We start from the raw sequence: 19,145 nt of genomic DNA, 5'->3' as shown, positions 1-19,145 counted from the left end.
GCGATCCCCAAGCATGGATCCACTGGGCAAAGGTACCTCTCCCAAAGCAATCAGTGCTTGTGAGCACTGATGCATTGAAAGTAAAACAAGCCCATCGGTCTATTGCTTCATTACAGTAAAAACAAAATGAAAAAAACAAACACACTTATGCTGCTCAGAAAGTTCTTCCTGAACAGCCTGAGAATAAAATTAAATAAAGGACTCCCTCTGGTGCACAGCACCAGAGGGCCCTTTAAATACATTCCCAGTGTTGCCCAATGGCCGACAGACGCACTGGGAAGGTAGAGCGGGTGTCAGCCACTGGCCAACGCCAGCACTGAAGGGGTCAATGTATGACTGTTTTGCATATATTGTACCCCATGTTTTGTTTTGAAATTTAACTGTTAGCAATATACATATTTGTTCACATAGGCCTCTTTTGTTCCTTTTAATTAGTTCTATTTCACATTATACTGTGGTTCATTGATATGCACCATATGATTGATGCCACCTGTTGGGGGGCACTAAACATACTTAACTGATGGATATTCCTAGTAAATGACCACCTTGCTGGCATTTTACTCTAACTTTGTCCACTAACCAAGCTCTCAAGGGGTTATTGGGGTACCATTTTCTCCCTTTTAGATGTCAAGGACAGGCACTTCATGTGCCAACGCAGTGGTGACAACCTTAGCCGTGGTGAAATGGGCTCTCGGGGCTTCTGGAGTATGCCTTCTGGATAAGCAAAGCAGATATGAATAGGGAGGACTATCCACCTCAACAGTATTCCTTTCTTCAACCCAGAGAAGCCCACAAAAAGCCGGTTGTCCATCCGATAGTCCTTATTACAACAGATGTAAAAGCTTAAAGTTCTTTTGAGGTCCAAATGATGGAGCCTCCCATCCTCGTTAGAGGGTTGAGGTGGGACAGACAGCTGGGAGAGTGATGGACTGCCCAACACAATGAGTCACGACTTTAGGCAAGAAGGCTGCTCCAGTTTGCCTAGAAAAAAGAGGCAGTGTAGGGCAGTTGTACCGATATAGCCTGGAGTTCACTCTTGTGACAAGCTGAAGTGATCACAATGAGAAAGGCAGTCTTTCAGGTCAGAAGACGCAACAAGCAGCAGTGCATCAGCTCAAAGGTAGTACAAATGAGAAACACAAAGACCAACTTCAGGTCGATCAGTGGCACCACAAACTGTTTGGGAAGAAAGGTGTGTCAAACCTTTAATAAACTGCTTCATAACAGGTGATTTAAACAAGGACACTGGTGTGGCATGAGTATAAAGGCTAGAAGGTCCAACAAATAACCTTTAATAGTGCCTTCTGCCAACGCTTGCTGGGCTAAAGACCAATCAATAAAATATCGGAGAGCTTGGCTCGTAAAGGCTCCCTATTATGAACTCCATACCAGGCCACTAATTTGTCCTAGTGCCAAGCAGAAACTGTCTTTGCAGCTGGATGCCTGGCATCACGGATGACATCCACAACTTCTGGTGGTAGATCGAACGCTGTTAACTGCTGCTGTTCATACCCCAAGCATGGTGGTGTAAATTGCTCAGGTTCAGGTTAAGAAACATGCTCAGCTGCTGCGACTGATGGTCCTTCCTGGAGGGCAGATGCTCAAGGCCAGAAGCTCTGGGTACCACACTTTCCCAGCCCAGTCCAGTGCCACTAGGATTATTCGGGTCCAGTCATTCCAGATCTTCAGTACTCAGGACAGCACAGGCAGTGGCAGAAAGACATACAGGAGTCCTGTGTTACATTCCAACCGGAAGCATCTCCTAGCAAGAGTCTTTGTGGAAACTCCAACTTGTAAATGTTTGGATACTGCACATTCTAATAGGTGGCAAAAAGAGCACCACTGCTGTAAGACACCCTGCTGTCCCCTTCATGGATAGCAGGAAGGCCTTCAGTGCCAGACAAATGGTTATATGAAGCCAGGTTTCGACTGGATACTAGTCCTCTGATCTTTTCCTCCTCCTACAGATGGCCTTCCCAACCCAGTAGAGATGCATCCGTCACCTCCTTCAGCTCTGGTTGGGGAAGGGAGAGGGGTCTGCCACTAGTCTAATTGTGGTTAAGCAGTCACCACTTCAGATCACGAGCAGTCTCCTTAGTGAGCTGGATGGCATCCGACAAGTGTCCTTGGGGCTGGGCCCACTAGCACTTCCATCAGAATCCACTGCAGAGCCTACATATGTCACCTAGCATAGTCTACTAACAGGATGGAAGAGGCTAACAGGCCAAGAGACCTCCCAGGTGTTCTCACAGAGATCCAGGCCCGAAGTTGAAATATTGGGATCATAGCCAGAACATCCTTGTCTCATTGCAGTGAAGGAAAGGCCCTGACAGCACCTATAAAAGAGAGATTCTGCAACGGTGCAACTTCAGTTCGTTGATCAAGAAACCCCAGTGACGTCAGGAGGTTCCCCGCTGACACAAGAAGGTCTTCAATTATCTGTGGGGAGCCCACCTTCAACAGTCAGTCATCAGTAGAAGGAAATGGTAGTCCCAAACCAGAGACTGGCAACGATCACTGCCTACACCTTTGTAAACACCTGAGAGGCACTAGAGAGGAAGCACAGCAGATCCACATCACCAGCCTTGAAAGGATGGATGTAACTGCAGTGGAGGCTGGGAAGACTGGTGGTGCTTGTATGCCAACACCTTGCAGTAGTCTCAGAAGCACCTAAACTGATGAAGAAACTGTCAGGCAGGGTTGAAAGGCCTGATTCTCTTTGAGGCATTCTAAGTCATTATCAGCTTTGCTACAGAAATGCATATCCTTAAGGGATGCCTGTACGTCACTCAAAAAATCTTGTACGTCACACACACGCATGGCAATGGAGCACCACACTAGTGTTGATCACTTGCCCCAGACAATCAGTAATATCTAGGCCAGCAAAAATCACATACTTGGCTGCATCTTGACCATCTTGAATGGTTAGTGCGAAGGAAGCCATAAATTCTTCCAGAACTGCCAGGAAGATCTCACTGACCGTCCCAGAGGGCATGTATGTAGCAGCCCAATAGGCAAACATGATTTCCCAATATCAAAGGTAGGCTAGATGAAGAAAAGAACAAGTTACTTACCTTCAGTAATATTTTTTTTCCCTGTTAGAGACTATCTAGCGACAGAATCCTCACATTTTGAATACTGCCCAGGTGTCACACTGGAGTTGAGAATTTTTCATCAGTACCTTGGTGTGTCAGCAGGTGGTGCCATGTGGCTCCGCACTGACCCTGTTTGCTCTGGAAATGATGTGCAGGGCCCATATAGGTGCCATACCTGCGCACTGATGTCAGTTGCCTTTGAGGCAGTCTGGGCCCCCAGACACAGAGCCTCAAAAGCAAATTGGATGTGACCATTGTGCAGTTTCCTGTACTTGGGATGTTATTAATGGATAGAGTCCAAACAGAGCGGGGAGGCAAGAGGGTTGATGAGGAATCAGTGGCTAGATAAAGTCCCAACCAGAAAGAGCATTACTGAACGTAAGTAACTTGTTATTCTAATAGAGCCTTCTAGCTGTACCAAAGCAGTACCTATTTGGAGGTGGGTCTGTGAATGGACTCAAACTAAAAAGTCCTGCATGACAGAGCCGGCAATATGCCCCTCCTAGCAAAGCTGACTTTCCAGATAATAGTGCTTCACAGGCTCCATTTGCTAATGCAGTGGTAGCAGCTTTGTCCCTGGTACAATGAGCAGCAGATCTTATTGCAGAGCATGTTCCAGTGTTAGATGGTACTCTTCTACTCTGCCTTGCCTTTTTTTGCTCCAGCGAACCCCACAAAGAGCTGATCATCCACCAGGTGTTACATGGTATTATTAATGTAAAAGTTGAGCTCTCTTTTGGGATCCAAGTGATGAAGCCTCTCCTTCTCCTTAGAGTGATGAGGTGGAGAATAGAACACAGGTCAGCAGGGTGATAGTTTGGCTGATGTGGGACGGAGTGACTATTTTTGGAAGAAATTATGCTCACATCCACAGAACCAGTATGCGTGGGAATAAGATAGTGTAAGGTGAATTGATACAAAGTGTTCAAAGTTTACTCACTTGCCATGCTGAGGTGATGGCGATGAAGAACACAGTCTTAATGGGAAGGACTGTACGGGACACCTGTGAAACGGCTCGGAGTGCACATCAGATAAGTAAGGGCCAGATTAAGGTCCTATTGGGGCATTACAAAGAGAGAAGGGGGGAAACATACGTTGTAACCCTTTCAAAAAATCTCATCACAACCGAACAAAGAGTGCAGATCTAGCAATCCATAAGAAGGCAAGAGATAACCCTTAACTGTGCCCAGAGCATAGCCTTGGTGGGCAACAGGCAAAACAAATAAACGGACCTCAGATAACTCAGCCTGGAAAGGGTCAATCTGGCATGTCCCACGCCGAACTACAAATTTGTCCCAACAAACATATTTATTCTTCGTCTAGGGACAACTGGCTGCCAAGACAACAACCACCTCCAGGGGAAGGCCAAAGGTATTCAGCTGTCGCCAGTGGTGTAACAAAACTTGTGACCTCCCCCCCTTCCCCTGCCCTGCAAAGTACGTCGCGGGCCCAGACTCACTGAGGAGCTCACAGGACAGTCTACTCTGCTAAGGGGGGCCCACTAGAGCTAGCCCCCCCGCAGGAGTTGCGGGGCCCTTGGCTACGCCACTGCCTGTCGCCATTCAAAATCCATGCATGAAGGTGGAGATTGTGAAGTCCAAGTTGTAGAACCCTGCCCTGGGAAAAGTTCAATTGGCACACATGGGTTGTGGCCCGATGCATGTTGCTGGCTACCTGCTGGACTTAATATTTAGTAACACCAACTGGATAACAGTAGATGCACCTATACCACTAACTTGGACTGATAACTTCCTTTATTCATTTCCAAATCATATTGCCTGAACATTCCAATACTTGGTCGTTTGAGAAGCAACTCCCTGTTTACCCATGAAAGAAAATTTATCAGGTCAATCTGGGGGCCTGCTTACAATTTCAGGATTTGGCGCTACAGGCATTGACCAAGTTGTGGCAATGATTCATCAGTCTCTGAGCAATGCTCTGGATATTGTGGCCCCCTTTTAAAGCTTTTGAAAGAAGGTAAACACCAAACTAAATGGTATAATGACTCCTGAGAAAAGACAATGTCGTAAGAAAATCGGGAGTCTGGTGAACACTCCCTAATCACCTAAGGGAGGCACATAGAAGCTTCTTGTCTGATAGTATTTAGAGGTCTGGCTCTTCTGCAAAGGAGATTTGTAATACCCTTAAAGAATTCACACAGCTAGACTATTGCAGGTTATTGATTCCAGTCTCACCTGAACTCTGCTAATCATTGGTACATTTTCAAAATAAGATTAATAAACTTTGGCTATTTAGATAGAGCCTCTACTCAATAAAGTGCAGTACATTCTCCCAACTCCTGATGCAGTGTGTCAGCTGGGAAGGTCTCACCAAATTTCACCTGAGGAGGTCAGGGATCTGATTTTCTCAGTGAAGTCTGGGTCTTCGACGATCAATGTCCAACCCATCTGTTCTCTTTTTTTCCGGTATTTCTATGTGCCATATCTTATAGACCTTTTCAATCTTTCAGGATGTCAAGTACCGATAAAAGCATGCCTCCGTTTCCCCCTATTTAAAGAAAAATAAAAAACACAGCTGTCCCTGCCAACCTCTCCAGCTATCGCCCGATTTTGCTGATGCTGTTTCCCATAAAAATTATAGAGAAAACTACCAACCAGCAATTATATCAATAGCTTGAGGCCAACCACATATTGAACTCCTCGCAGTAAGGTTTTAGGGCAGCCCACAGCATAGAAAACACTTTTGTGGCAGTGACTGATGCTCTAAGGACCAGGATGGATTACATAAACTCTGCTGACATATTATGAGACCTTTCTGCAGCTTTTGATACGTGCTTGCATGCTGTTTTGATTGAAGGCTTTTTGACACTGGAGTTCACATACAGGCCCTGACCTGGTTGAGGGACTTACTAGAGGATAGATCTTGGTGGTTTTCATCCCCACTTGTAAATCTAGGTCTGTCAGCAACATGTGTGGAGTGCCACAGAGGTCCTCTCTGAGTCCCGCCCAGTTTAATATCTATGTGGTCCCTTTGGAAGAGGCTTTCAGTCTGGGGATTCCATTATATGTTGATGAAACGCAATTGGTGATATTGATTGGACAAACCCTGGATATAACAAGAGCCAAGCTCTATGACTGCATGCATGCTGCTGCAACTTGGACGAAGCAGAACTGTCTAACTTAATGGGGGCAAATACTGAAATCGTATTATGTGGCAGAGACTCCGATCTGGTTTGATGAGTGGTGACCCACAGAATTGGGCAGTCCACCTTGTCAAACAAAAGTTGTAAAGAAGCTTTGCATTAAGCTGGATGACAAGCTAATTGCTATTTGCGCGCTTAGAAATGTCTTCTCCTGGCTCCCTCTGAACCTTCAAAAGACCATTATTCAGGCTCTAATAACCAGCACCCCTCCTTTGCATATGAAGAGCTCAAAATGGAAGGCAAACTTATTCTTACCTTGCACCTTTCTACTGGAATAAGTTGCCCTTTCATATTTGTTACAGTCACAGTTTTTAAAAAGTTGTTAAAAACCTGTCTATTTTACCCATCTGTCCCACTTTCTAATTTGGTTGCTACATGCCTTTCTCTGTACTAGGTTTATAGTACTGAGATACTACTGTTGGATTGAGCTGCGTGTACTATATTAAATGCTCAGATTATAAATGCTGATGCAACAGCAGGTCCTCAAAAAGGGGCAGCCTGATCAAAGAACGGATGCTCAAGCCCAGACACCATCCTATCCATGAACAATCTGGAGCCATTAGGATAACTCTGGCATAATCTGTCCTGATCTCCTTGAGAACTCTGGGCAGGAGTGGTGTAGGTAAAAAGGCATACTGGAGTTTGTTGCAGTACCACATGGTTGTGTGTTGCACTGGTATTAGCCTCCTCTTGACAGATGGAAGGAAGGCTTTTAATGCCCAGTAGTTTACCTCAGCTTAATTTGAAATAAAGCCAGGATTCCACTGGAGACCAGATGCCTCTGATCTTCAACTCTCCCAAATGGCCGCTCCAACCCAGAAACTATGAATCAGTCATAAAATATCAGCTATTTTTGGGGAAGAGAGAGTGGTCTCCTCTGAATCCTGAACATGGTCAGAGAGGTCCCCTTGATGTCCCACTGAGACTTTAGGTCCCACTGCAGAGCCCCTCATATGCCACTTGGTATGCTCAACCATAAGATGCAGCCTCAGTTGACAATACTGAAATCCAGGACCAAGGCTGAAAGATCGGGATCAGTGCCTGAATTACCTGTACTCTCGTACCTGAGGGAAGGCATGATGCCAAACCGTGTTTAAAATGGCTCTGAGAAAGGGGGATCTCTGCAAAGGAGTCAGGTGTGATTTCAGCACAGTTAATAGTGAACCCACAAAGGTGGCAGAATGTTTGCTGTAGTCTGTAGGTGTTTGACAACTGCCTATGGCGAGCAAGCCTTCAAGTCAGTCGTCAAAGTATGGGAAAACTGATATCACTGACCTCCGAAGGTATGCTGCTACCACCACCATCACTGTTGTGAACACCAGAGGAATGCTGGGGAGACCAAAAGGGAGCAAAGCAAACTGAAAAAGCGACTGTCCTCCCACTTCCTGGTCAAACTTTGAACTGTGACAGGAAGAAGACTAAAATAGGATATTAATAGTGAAATGCATGTGGGATAGTCCGCATATCTGCCCACCACAGGTTTCAGACTAGTACATACCTACACAATGCCACTGATGCACCCTGCACTCTGAAGGAGTGTGCTATGACACTGGATTGCAGCTGGGCTCCATTCATAATATAGGGATGAGTAGTTCAAGAATCTCTAGTGTTCCTGGCAGGAGCCAATAGATCGGGGGACAACATGAGTTTGTTGGTATGTGGTGCCTGCAATGGGGGCTTGGGCTTGGGTGCAACACTTGTGTACGATAGCTTTCGTTCCAATTCTGCTCCGTCTTATTATTCCTATCCGAAAAACAGCTGTTTTGGTTCCTCTTTCTGTAGCTATATAAAGTGTTGCAACCGGGGCCACAGTGCTTAGCAACACTTCAAGTTTCCCTTTTTCCTTCAGGATCGTTGCCCCATTGTCTGATTTTTGACACTGCAATTTTGCCCATCTTTTTCTTGCCTTCTGTAGTGCCTTATGATTCCTTTTACTCTTTTCGCTGCATGTTCAAGTTTGTCAGTTTCGGGAAATTGATGCTGGCTCCTTCAGCAACCTTTTTGAATATCTTTCTGCTACCTCATTTGCACATCTTACACCGACATCTGGTTATGTCATTTTTTTCATACATTAGTAGTTTCTTTCAAGGGACGTTCTCCAGCTTTATAGTTTACTTTCACTAGCTGGAAACATGGTAACTGAAGTTTTTCACGCTTACCACAGATCCAGGAAAGTCTTGAAGGAGCACACCTTGCTTCCTTAACTTGATGCTGTGTAATGTTTCCACGCATTGTTATTCAATAACTGACAAAGATAAATTCCTAAAATAAGGGTAAGCAACAAAAAGAAAACATATATTGGCAACAGAATATGTGCAGTGGTCATTATTAAACCAATGAAGACATCATACTCCATAGATAGAAGCCTATAGGAGTTCCCGAATATCATTTCAAAATGTTTTAAGTTTAATGTACCTGGATTGTATGCTATTTATTTATAAGTTGCGTGGCCTTGTGCGTTTGCCTCATCTGTCCTTTGTGATTTGTTTGTGTCATGCCCCTAGAGTTCTTTCTTTCCAACCTTTTATACAAAGAAAACACCTAATTAGGATATCTAAGATGCAGGATTTGCTGTTTCATATGCCTACTCATTTACAGAAATGTACTAGTATAAGTATATGTAGGAATGATTTGCATTCAGTACCTTTCGCAGATCAATTTTGGCCTGTCTAACACTGCCTCTTCTGTGTGAAAGCAAATGAACACATTACTGCAAGGGTTTCCAACAATTTGCTCAGCAGCTCGCCTGCTGCTAGTAGGTAGCTCATGGACAAGAAGCCCAGCACATCATTTAGTGTATGGACCTAAGCTGTGCTCCTTTCCAGACACAACAGGCAGGAAGGAGTCCTTTTCCAGAGGGCCATCAGCCAAACTAATGGCAAGCACCCCATGCTCATACACTGGGTGACTGACAACATTGGGGGGGAGCCTCCAACTCAACCAATCTCATGGAGCAAAGCTGCATAATGATTAGACAAATTGTGTGACACCCCCCCACCCCCACCAAAGTCAGTCACTTTGTGGACTAAAGATGGTGCTAGGAAAGAATGCCAGGGTAGGTTGGAACATTTTGGCTTCAGAAGACAGGTTGCAACTATACAAGGCTCCTAAAAGCAAATGTGAACCAGGGCTGGAGCAGCCGCAGAGATGGCTAAACTCTTAATGACTGTGCAGAATGGATGTGGATTGAATGGCCATGAAAAGGCTGGCAGAGAACATGGCTGTAATCAGCAGGGCAGCGCTGACTTCAGCGCTGCTCTCGGTGATCACAACCAAGACCGCTGTCAGACCGTCAGGATCATTGATAAGATTCTAGTTAACAGGAAAATGTCCATGGTATGTAGAAAGTTACAGAAGTTTTTGTACTAAGATTGCAATTTACATTATGGGACATTGCATGGTGAACATCACACTCCATAAATTATTGTAGTCTTCGATCTCTACTCGAGATGGATATAAGTTGCCTGTGTTTGAGATATAACATCTTCCAGTGTGGTGAGATTTTTGGAGGAGATTTTCAAGAGAGAGCGTTATCCTAATTTAATGTTATTGGCAATGGGCTGCAATTTTGTTAAAAAGAAATAGAAGATTATCTAGAGAAATGTGCTATCATGCACAAAAAGAGCTCTTTGTACCATCCAGAAACTAATGGTGCTGTAGAAAGAGTAATTAAAAGTTTTAAAAAACACATATACAATTGGCAAGAGCAAATATTAACAACTTGAGGGTGGTCTTGCAGGACAGAGTATTGGCTTATTGTATGTCCCCACACTCCACTACAAATAATACACCTTTCAAACTATTTAAGGAATGTCAGCTAATACAAAACTGTGTCAAGGACGGATGCTGTGTAACAAAGGGGTAAAAGATAATGGCACTGGTGAGTGGACAGCTGTGATTACAGAAGCTCAGGAAAAACACTTTGGATCAAAGAAAGTGTGTTGTGGACAACAAAGTTGCCAAGGGGAACACTGTGAAAGTAAGACCACATGTAGGATGTCAACCTGGATCGAACGTTTCAAGTGAGAAAGGTGGTGAAGCTGTTTAGAAATGTCATTATGACAGAAAGTTTTGGAATCAAAGTCATGTTGTGGTACTTCTGCCTCAGGATAAAGTGATAGACAAGCACAAGAGTGATAATGGAGCTGGAGCTCAAACTTCCAATGCAGGTTCTGTTGCACATCAAAGTTCTGCAACAAGAGAAAGTTAGAGAATACGTAAAACACCGAGGTATATGGAAGCTTATGTTTGCAAAGTTAAAGGCTAATTTCTATAAGTAATATTATGCTTAACTGTAAAGTGGGTTTCTTGTAGTAATGAGTAACAAGTTGTATAATTACAATATATTTATATTGTATTGTTAATATTGTTGTAAAAGGGAGAGAACTGTGGCATGATGATGTCATAGTGTGGTTCTTAGTTAGAACACATCACTAACACGCTGTACGTGGAATGTAAGAGGTGAGAGTTCTAAGGGTGGGAGTTGGCGAGATGACAAGCTGATGGATGAGGTGCAATAAATATCCTCTCTGAGTTTGATCTTTTCGGGTGTGTCTCATTTATACAGAGTTAGATACCACATTTGCCATAACATCCAGTTGACAGCAACAAGGAAGTTCTTGACTAGAATACATTGGCTGTTCCTTGCATACTGAAATGCTGATATAAGGGTAGGAAGAAAAGGGCCTGAAAGAGATCAGTCTCAAGACCCATTTTTCAGCACTGCGGTTCCGAGCATCCACAGAACTCTGCCCACCTAAAACCTCTGAGAAAGGTTTGTATGAGATTATCAATGGTAACACTGCCTGGTGTACGAAGGTGGTTAGTCCAGGTAATCTTATATGCAATGGTCACTAATGTTATGTCTCTTGTTGTCACTGTGGTAACACTAATAACATTTCAGTAGCTCAGATAATTGTTCTTGAGTAGAAGTAGCTCTTCTTGTAGAAAAGGCTAGAAATCCCTGGGCTAATTTACTTGCAGGGGGAACAAATTCGAAAATTCTTATGCAGAACTAAAGGTATAACCTCATTAAGTCTTTGATTTTTAACATACAGTTTTGCAATCTCATGTACTTTGTCTCATCTGTTGCATTTAAACCACCCATGTAAAAAATGACACAAATTACTGCGTTTAAAGTTTATTTAGTAAACATGTCACATAAAATGAAGTTCTGTTACAACAATCAGTACACAGCATTTCACCAGTATAACATATAAACGGACAAACAGTAAAGAACACAAAGAGAAATAATGAAACAGATCTGCAATTTGGATACAAAATGAACGAAAACCCCTCTTTTTTGTAAACAAAACAACAAAACCCCTACTTCTAAGTAGGCATACTCAACAATGCACATGTAAATAATTACACTGAATTCATTATCGATAGTCACAACTAGATTACTCTCATTACTAGTTGGAGTACAGATATTTAACTATGTACAAAGATTTAAATTCCTGTTAAAAAACATAAGAAACACATTGGGTTTAGTACAACGCATAAGGCAAAATATAGGCATTATCATCCAGTTCTGTTACTTTCTGTAAAACTTCAATAAGTAATTAAGGCAAGCTTGGAACTTTTTGCATTGTGTTACAAATGATGAATTAAAATATAGCAAAAACAACCCTGCGCAAATCACCTACTCCTCATTATCAACCTCCCCTATAGTAAACCGTTAGTAAACCAGACTATGAAAGATGGTGTCTTTTCAACAGTGTATCAAACACAAGTAACATTTCTATATGATCTTTCACTGAAATAACCCACACCTGTTTAAAGTGCTTCCACTGTAAACCCAAGTTTGGGGTGAAGATTTAGAACTGGATGATAATATGACATCTTGTACGAACTCGTTAAACTGCAAATAAAGATGCAGCTTTTTACTGGTTGAAATGCAAAACTGTTTCATCTGATGTTTATTCCTGCAATTGAGCACTTTAGTGAAAGAGAACCAAAACCAGTGCTCAAAGCAGATGTAGGAAACAGCATGTATCTAAGAGATGGTTTTAAGGGATTTTAAACATGTGGTAAACCATTTGTATATTACAGTGTTCTGCATCATGTTTTTCCAGCACGCCTAAACATATCAAATTTAGAGGGTTTTATCTAGAAACAGTTTCTTGAGTATTAACTATGATCATTCTTAAGGCTGTGACATAAAAACTGCATGCAAATGCTATCAATGCTACTTAAAGCTGGCAAGGCAGCTTCACAAACCTCTCGGAGGAAGCCAATTATTTACTTACTTTTACCAGTTACTTACTTTTCACAAAGACCTGCAAGATGTACTCGGCAGTAGCATTTGTGGCCATGTAATGGTAAATCAACAGAGCTTCAAAACACAGAAGTGGAGATTGGCCTTTGTGCTGTTCTACTGCATTGCCATGTTTGTAATGAACCAGTTGCATGATGAGAACTTTATAAAGCTGAGCTGCAACCCTAGAAGAAGGTCCTGATCAAAGAATGTACATCTAGATCTCAATGGGGTTTTCTTTGAAGAGATGGAGTGGAACCAGAAATTTAAGGCAAACAGTTGTCTATTTCATAACAGAAATTGTAGTCCCTTAGAGTACCTGGTCTATAGCCTTCTCTTCTATAGATTAATTTGCTTGATACAATAATTTTCTGCTACTATGGGTGAACCCCAAAACATCTTTATAACAGAATCTTTCTGTGTCTTATTAGTGGCTTTGAAACAAACATCCAGATGTTACACACATATTCAGGACAATAACCTTCCATTTGACTCCTCCTTCAAGACATTCTTATCCTGATTTCCCTTTTGGAACAGGAATAAGATGTCAGAAGCACACAATTAGTTCAAATAATCACATCTGAACTAGTATAATTGAGCAAATAATTCATGTTTCTGCGTACATCAGGAACACACACAGGTATAGTAGAGAATCTGCTCTGCACTCTTGGTCTATAATATATAACACAGACAATCTGCTTTCAAGTTTCTGAACATTATATTTCTACAGCCATTTCCTAAATAAACAAATGGCTTTTTTGTTACCATCATATCATTCTACCTTCATTAGATCCTGATCAAAGATAACTTTACATCAAGCTAAAAAACCATAAGATAATGTTGTTTTGTTGCCCTAAGTTGTTCGTTCCAGCAAAATATTGTTCAGCATTAAAAGGATGAATGAAGTGTACCACATTAGGGTTTATTTTTGGAAACAAGGCTCAAGGACAATCTATTATTTTGAAAAATCACAACCATCCTTCGGAAGGAAAGCAGTAGTTCTAAAAATCAAAGTTGGGCATTCATATAAACAGTAGATAGTTAGCTCAAAGTAGGCATGTCAATATCTTGTTGAAACTATGTAAATAAAAATATATTTCAATGTAAAATATATTGAATAAGAGAAAAAAAGCTCAAAGAGAACAAATGAACTATCCAAGTTAAGGACAGTCTTTATGTGAAATGTCTGATGAACATCAGGTTCTACAAAAAGCTTTGCTATTTGTTGAGCACAAAAGTGTATCTGAATGTCAATATATGTATGGCTAGATTTCCTCAGATGCAGCAACATATGAGGAGAGGCATGAACAATTTGGGAACTACAGTTGCAAACTCAATTACGTAATTACTGTTGGGATGTTTTCTTGATTCTTTAGGAACTCCCTGGGAGTTAAGAAATGAAATTCTAAGATTTTCAGGACTAAGTTATGATTCTTGGGTTGTTATGTAGAACAGTCAGAGATTGGAGATCTGATTCAATGAACAGATGAGGGAGGTCTAAATACCAAAATAAGCAGAACAGAGATCTGCCTAGCTCATGTCTGTCTCAGTCAGATTATTAGTGAGTTTCAACTGCCTAATAAATTATGGATGAGTACAGCATTGGAAAAGTGCACAAAAATGCCTTGGACCAGAGCACAGAAAGTACTCCTACTAGAGCTGATCCTGTTGAAAGTCGAGACCTAAAGTGATCCATCTGTGAAGAATCTATGTTAAAAAGTGTAGTCTAGTGATCACAGTTTTGTACACTCTCTCCTACAGAGCTGTTGGTCCCCATTCATCCAGACGTATTGATGCCCTTGTAGCAGGTGGAGAAAACTAGAGCACGTTTCTACAGAAGAAAGAACTAAGAACTTGATTTAGGGTTAGGCAGAGGAGTACTCCGTCACAACCTATCACAAGAGGATTATCTAAAAACAAGTCTCAATCCTGGAAACTTAAATACAAGCCATAATCCACCAGTAGAAGATGTGTAACAGTGACACGTATAGCTGAGAGAGCAGCATCTGATAGAACAGTCACCACAGGCAAAACCTTGGTGCAACAAGACCTTGTTTAGGCTTCTGGAAGGGGTGTATCGGAACCGGAATCAAGTTGCATCAGGAAAAAGACCTACCATGTTTGTAAGTACAGCAGGATAATCTTGTAGAACATTTCAATACAAAACTGCAGATGAACTAACACGGGTCCTCTGTGTAGAGCACCTCATAACGGTTCCTTCCCACTACAGCCTTAGATCATGGGGACGCTTACAAATGATGTGGAAGTCCACCATTAAGGGCAGGACCACCAAGATAAAGAGGACATCCACCTACATAAAACTATTAGCCTTTTATGTCATTAGCCCCTTAAACAGCAGTGGGAATTTTTATGTACAGGGCGAACCAGTCTACGAGAATGAAATCCACAGTGTCAAGAGTTCTGGGCATGAGTCTTGCATCTGCTTTAAGCAACTACATGACAAATCTCAAACATACGTTTGCAGAGTAGACAACAACATTCTAGGTGCTCTTTGCATGCCATACAGAAATCAATAGCAAGGTGCTGACAGCAACAAAACCAAACACATCTTAAAGACTTGAAACAAAGAGACCACAGTATAGTCCAATACTCCACCAGAAATCAGGCAAATGACAAAAACCACTGTTGTACAGGACCAACACATGTTACTCCAAAGACAACCCAAGGAAAAAGTAGAAATGACAAAGATAAAGTCTGAATGTGAAATTTCTGTAGGTTTAATCCTTTTCTGTCAGCAAACAAAAAAGGCTAGTGAATAATAGGCATAGATGAACCGAGTGTAGGACAGGCCAGAACCACTTGATATGACTACATGTTAAAATGTCCTTAGGCTAGATTTTCAATACTAAATTAAAGTAATACTTTGGCCTCTAGCAACGCCTGAGAATACCAGCAAAGAATAGGAAGGAGCCATACCTATAACAGAGCCCCATGAGGAATCACATCTTTATCAGGATAAAGTAAAATGTATTAATTTTACAGCAAAAACATGTTATCTTCCGCTTGTGAACCCAAAGTTTGAAGCAGCACATGTAAGCATTAATCATGGGCTGCCATTAGAAAAAAGTAAAATGGAAGTCTAGACTAAAATAGGGTAAATATTTTATTTGGAGTGTGTGACTTGCTTCAAAAAGTTGGTTATTCAACAGATGTCTCTTTATCTTTCAATGATTCAGGACCTATCTAAATTGCATGGCTAGGAACATTCAGTTATATGGTATTAACACTATTATTGCTGTATATTTACAATAATCTACAGATCACTAAAAACCCAGCAAAGTAATTTAAAAATGCAACTTTTAAAGTGTTATTTGCTTACAATCCCTGGCGATTTTTTACCATGAATAGCACTTGCAGGTCGCGTCATTTTTGTGCAAAACGTTTCATAATATTAACTGACATTTGCCAGCATCAATAGAGTAGTTCTCAATGGTTAAATTTGAATGTGTCAGCTTATGGAAGAACAAAGGAACCTGCAGGTTGCCTGGATGTAAATCAGACATGAAATAAGAATAGATGAAGCGCACACTGCTCACCTCATGTATTTATAAATAAATGGCTTTTTGAACAACTGTGTAAAATACAAATATATTATATATTATTGCACTTCAATAATTATTGTACAATTAGGAACGGTGTACACATTACACATTACGGAAATAAATTATTCAAAAAATAATAAATGTCACAGAAAAAAATAAACTGTGAAGAATCTATGTGTTGAGACTTCGCCCTTCCCAGTACCGACTTCAGACCAGGAATGAAGAAAATGGAAATACCAGTGGATGTTTCTTACCAGCAAACAAGTATTATGTAAACTAATTTTGGCTTCCATAAATAACATAACTGGAAAGTGCCAAGTTTGTATTCGAGAAAAGAATCCTTCTTGTTGATTGAGTCTAGCTGGATGCGTGCACAATATGAATAACTGTTACCTCATTGGTGCTCAGTCAATACTATTTTGTAAAGTGAGACAAAGATAGTGGTGGATAATTTAGTAGGAAATCTTACCCTAAAAATGAAACTTACAAGATTTAATTTATCTTCTTTCAGAAGTGTTCAATACAATTCCTATACATTAAATGTTAATAAATAGGTGGCCTGATGGATCAAAATTAAATAAGCGGATAAATGTGAAATCAAAGGAAGTGTTATTTTAAAATCAAATTAATTAATGCTTTATGCATACAGCAGATAACTGCACAGACATTGGTAACAGCCTTGTCTTAAATTCTAATTAGCACCAATTTGATATCTCTGCATTTATTCAATGAAGCAACCATGTTTTCACAGCAAGAAAAACATTTACAAAGACTTATAAAATAATCACTGAGGGCTGGAAACCAATGTTTTTCCTCTATTTACAATGAATCTCTGAAGTCCATGTGCTGGTTATGAATACCAAGAAGCCAGGATTAATGATTCTGATTTTATGACAAAAAACAACCACAAAGCAGAGTAAAGATTAATCAGACTAATTTAGTAGAAAACAGAAGGATTACCGATTTGTACATTGCAGTTCTTGTACACTACCTCTCCCTAAGCCCAACCTTTCCACCCAATAAAATATCAAGATATTAAAGACAGTTTCTTGTATTCCAAATATATTACATTATACACATAGCTTAACATCCCCAGCTCTAAAATATCTCAGTAGGTAAAAATAAAGAGTTTACAGTCAACAGATTATGGCATTTGTTATTTACAGACCTTGAGTTTTTACAGAAAAAGGCAGCCCTTTAGTTACTTATGTAGAAAAAAATGTGAAGCACTGGTATTTGTTTTTCTAAATGCAAAGGAACTCCACTATAGCCAGTACAGTCGTACGTTCAGTCATGTCCACTACCATAGTAGACTGTATGTTTCAGACAGAATTACAGAGTTGGTGGAAAAGCATTAGGGGGGTACACATTATTACGTATATGTAGACTTTTCTGATCCCAGAAACTTTAAGGGTGGTGACTGACAGCACATTTCCGGTGGTTTGAAAAACAGATCCTTATTGTTTAAGCAAAAAACGATCTGAGTTAGCAGTAAGTGTGCCAAGAGCAGAAAGATGTATTTTATTTTGAGATCAGTCTACATTCTATTTTCCAAACAAATGAGTCTTCCTGTCTAAGCACAATCCAGAATTCATACATGCAATTTCCCTTGCCGCAACATCCACGAGTTCCACGGTCATCAAAGAGCAGTCAAACCAAAATTACACCGACAGTACATCATACCAGCAGAATCCAACCATGTATCCGAGATGGGGTCATACTTTTGTACAGTGTTCAAGTAAGAAGACCCCGAATGTCCTCCAACCACATAGAGGTAGTTATCGATGACAGCCGCTCCAACTCCTTGCCGGGGGGAGGAAGAAACAAAAAGTTAATATATTTATTTACACTTGCGTTTTTACCACTTAAAATCATAATGAAATTATTAATTCTAACGTGTGTTTAGCCATATAGAACAATAACGACATACCACAGATAATCTATTCATCTGTCCATAATTATTAGATCTTTTTAATGTCTTCTAAAACCTTCACCTCTCCTCCATGGTTTATATTTAATCACCATCTACATTTCTACTGACCACCTTGGTTAGCCATCAGCTACCTGTGCTGGCACTGCATGAAGACCACATCACCTGCAAGTCATAAAGCCCATTTAGTCAGTGTCATCCTTTCAGTTTTAAAGATAAGGTGAGAGAACAGGCCCACTTTCCATGTTTTATGAGGACAAGAGAGTTGATTTTATTCTTAGGCCAGGACAGATAATCAAGCAATTACGGTACGCCTTTTGTGGGTTTGACGAGACTTTAAATGTCCACAGTCTACATCTTGCATGCCATCTGCCACACAAATCTGGTCTTCAAAGGTTTAGGAATTTAGGGCTTAGCTGCAGCTGCAGGAGGGGAGGCTGTGCAATATAACACAGACAGATCTCCTTTCTCCACCTAGGACATTTAATCCAATCAGGGATTTTAAGCTTTTTGGCTTCAGTCATCCTGTCGAAGATTTCTGCTTTTGAAAGTCAAAGGCCTGTCTAGGAGTCCAGACTTTTCCAGGTCGACAATTCTCAGAAGTTCCTTTCCAGATTTGTCCTCCAGATGGCATCTGCACTCGCCTAGAACCTACTGATCTTGTGGAAGTTAAAAATGTTTAAGTCAGATCATTTTGTTCCAAGTTGATCCTTTTTTGGAATACCAAGTTTGGTGCAAATATTCGCATTGTGTGTTGATGTCAAAGGAGCTATGCATTTCCAGTGTGCAGATCATCTCTATTTTCCAACATAAACTGTTCACCACATACCCCAATGCCCCCCTTGCTGTGTGTTCAAACTCTGCTTTGAAGGCTCTTTTGCAGAGTTTCATTGGTGTTTTGTGTACTCATCTGGGCTCAATGAGCAAAACAATGATTCCGACAGAGTTCAATAGTCTTTTTAAATTAAAAGCATCACAATTATTTTCAGTGTGATCCCTCAGTAAGCAAAGGTTACACATCCCTCCTTACCGCCCTTGCCCTGGTCCGGAATTTCCTACAGGTTAGACAGAAATTAAACTGTGCACCTTCTATTCCCACCGTGGCCCACAGATAATTTTCAGTAAACACCCACTG

General features: G+C 41.0%; 1 protein-coding gene across 2 annotated transcripts in view; it reads right to left on the bottom strand.

Annotated features, from left to right (window-relative positions):
- Positions 1-11,382: 11,382 nt before the first annotated feature.
- Positions 11,383-19,145, bottom strand: part of KLHL28 (kelch like family member 28) — a 93,852-nt gene continuing 86,089 nt past the window's right edge. For both annotated transcript variants that reach the window (XM_069208624.1, XM_069208623.1), the window contains one exon: positions 11,383-17,883. In XM_069208624.1, coding sequence (XP_069064725.1) covers positions 17,720-17,883 — 164 coding nt within the window. In that variant the 3' untranslated portion in view covers positions 11,383-17,719. The remainder of the gene's footprint in view (positions 17,884-19,145) is intronic.

Source organism: Pleurodeles waltl, chromosome 9 (assembly GCF_031143425.1).
Source record: "Pleurodeles waltl isolate 20211129_DDA chromosome 9, aPleWal1.hap1.20221129, whole genome shotgun sequence".
Taxonomy (NCBI): Eukaryota; Metazoa; Chordata; class Amphibia; order Caudata; family Salamandridae; genus Pleurodeles; species Pleurodeles waltl.
The sequence above is the reverse complement of the archived record's forward strand: the minus strand, read 5'-3'. Positions and strand labels throughout refer to the sequence as shown.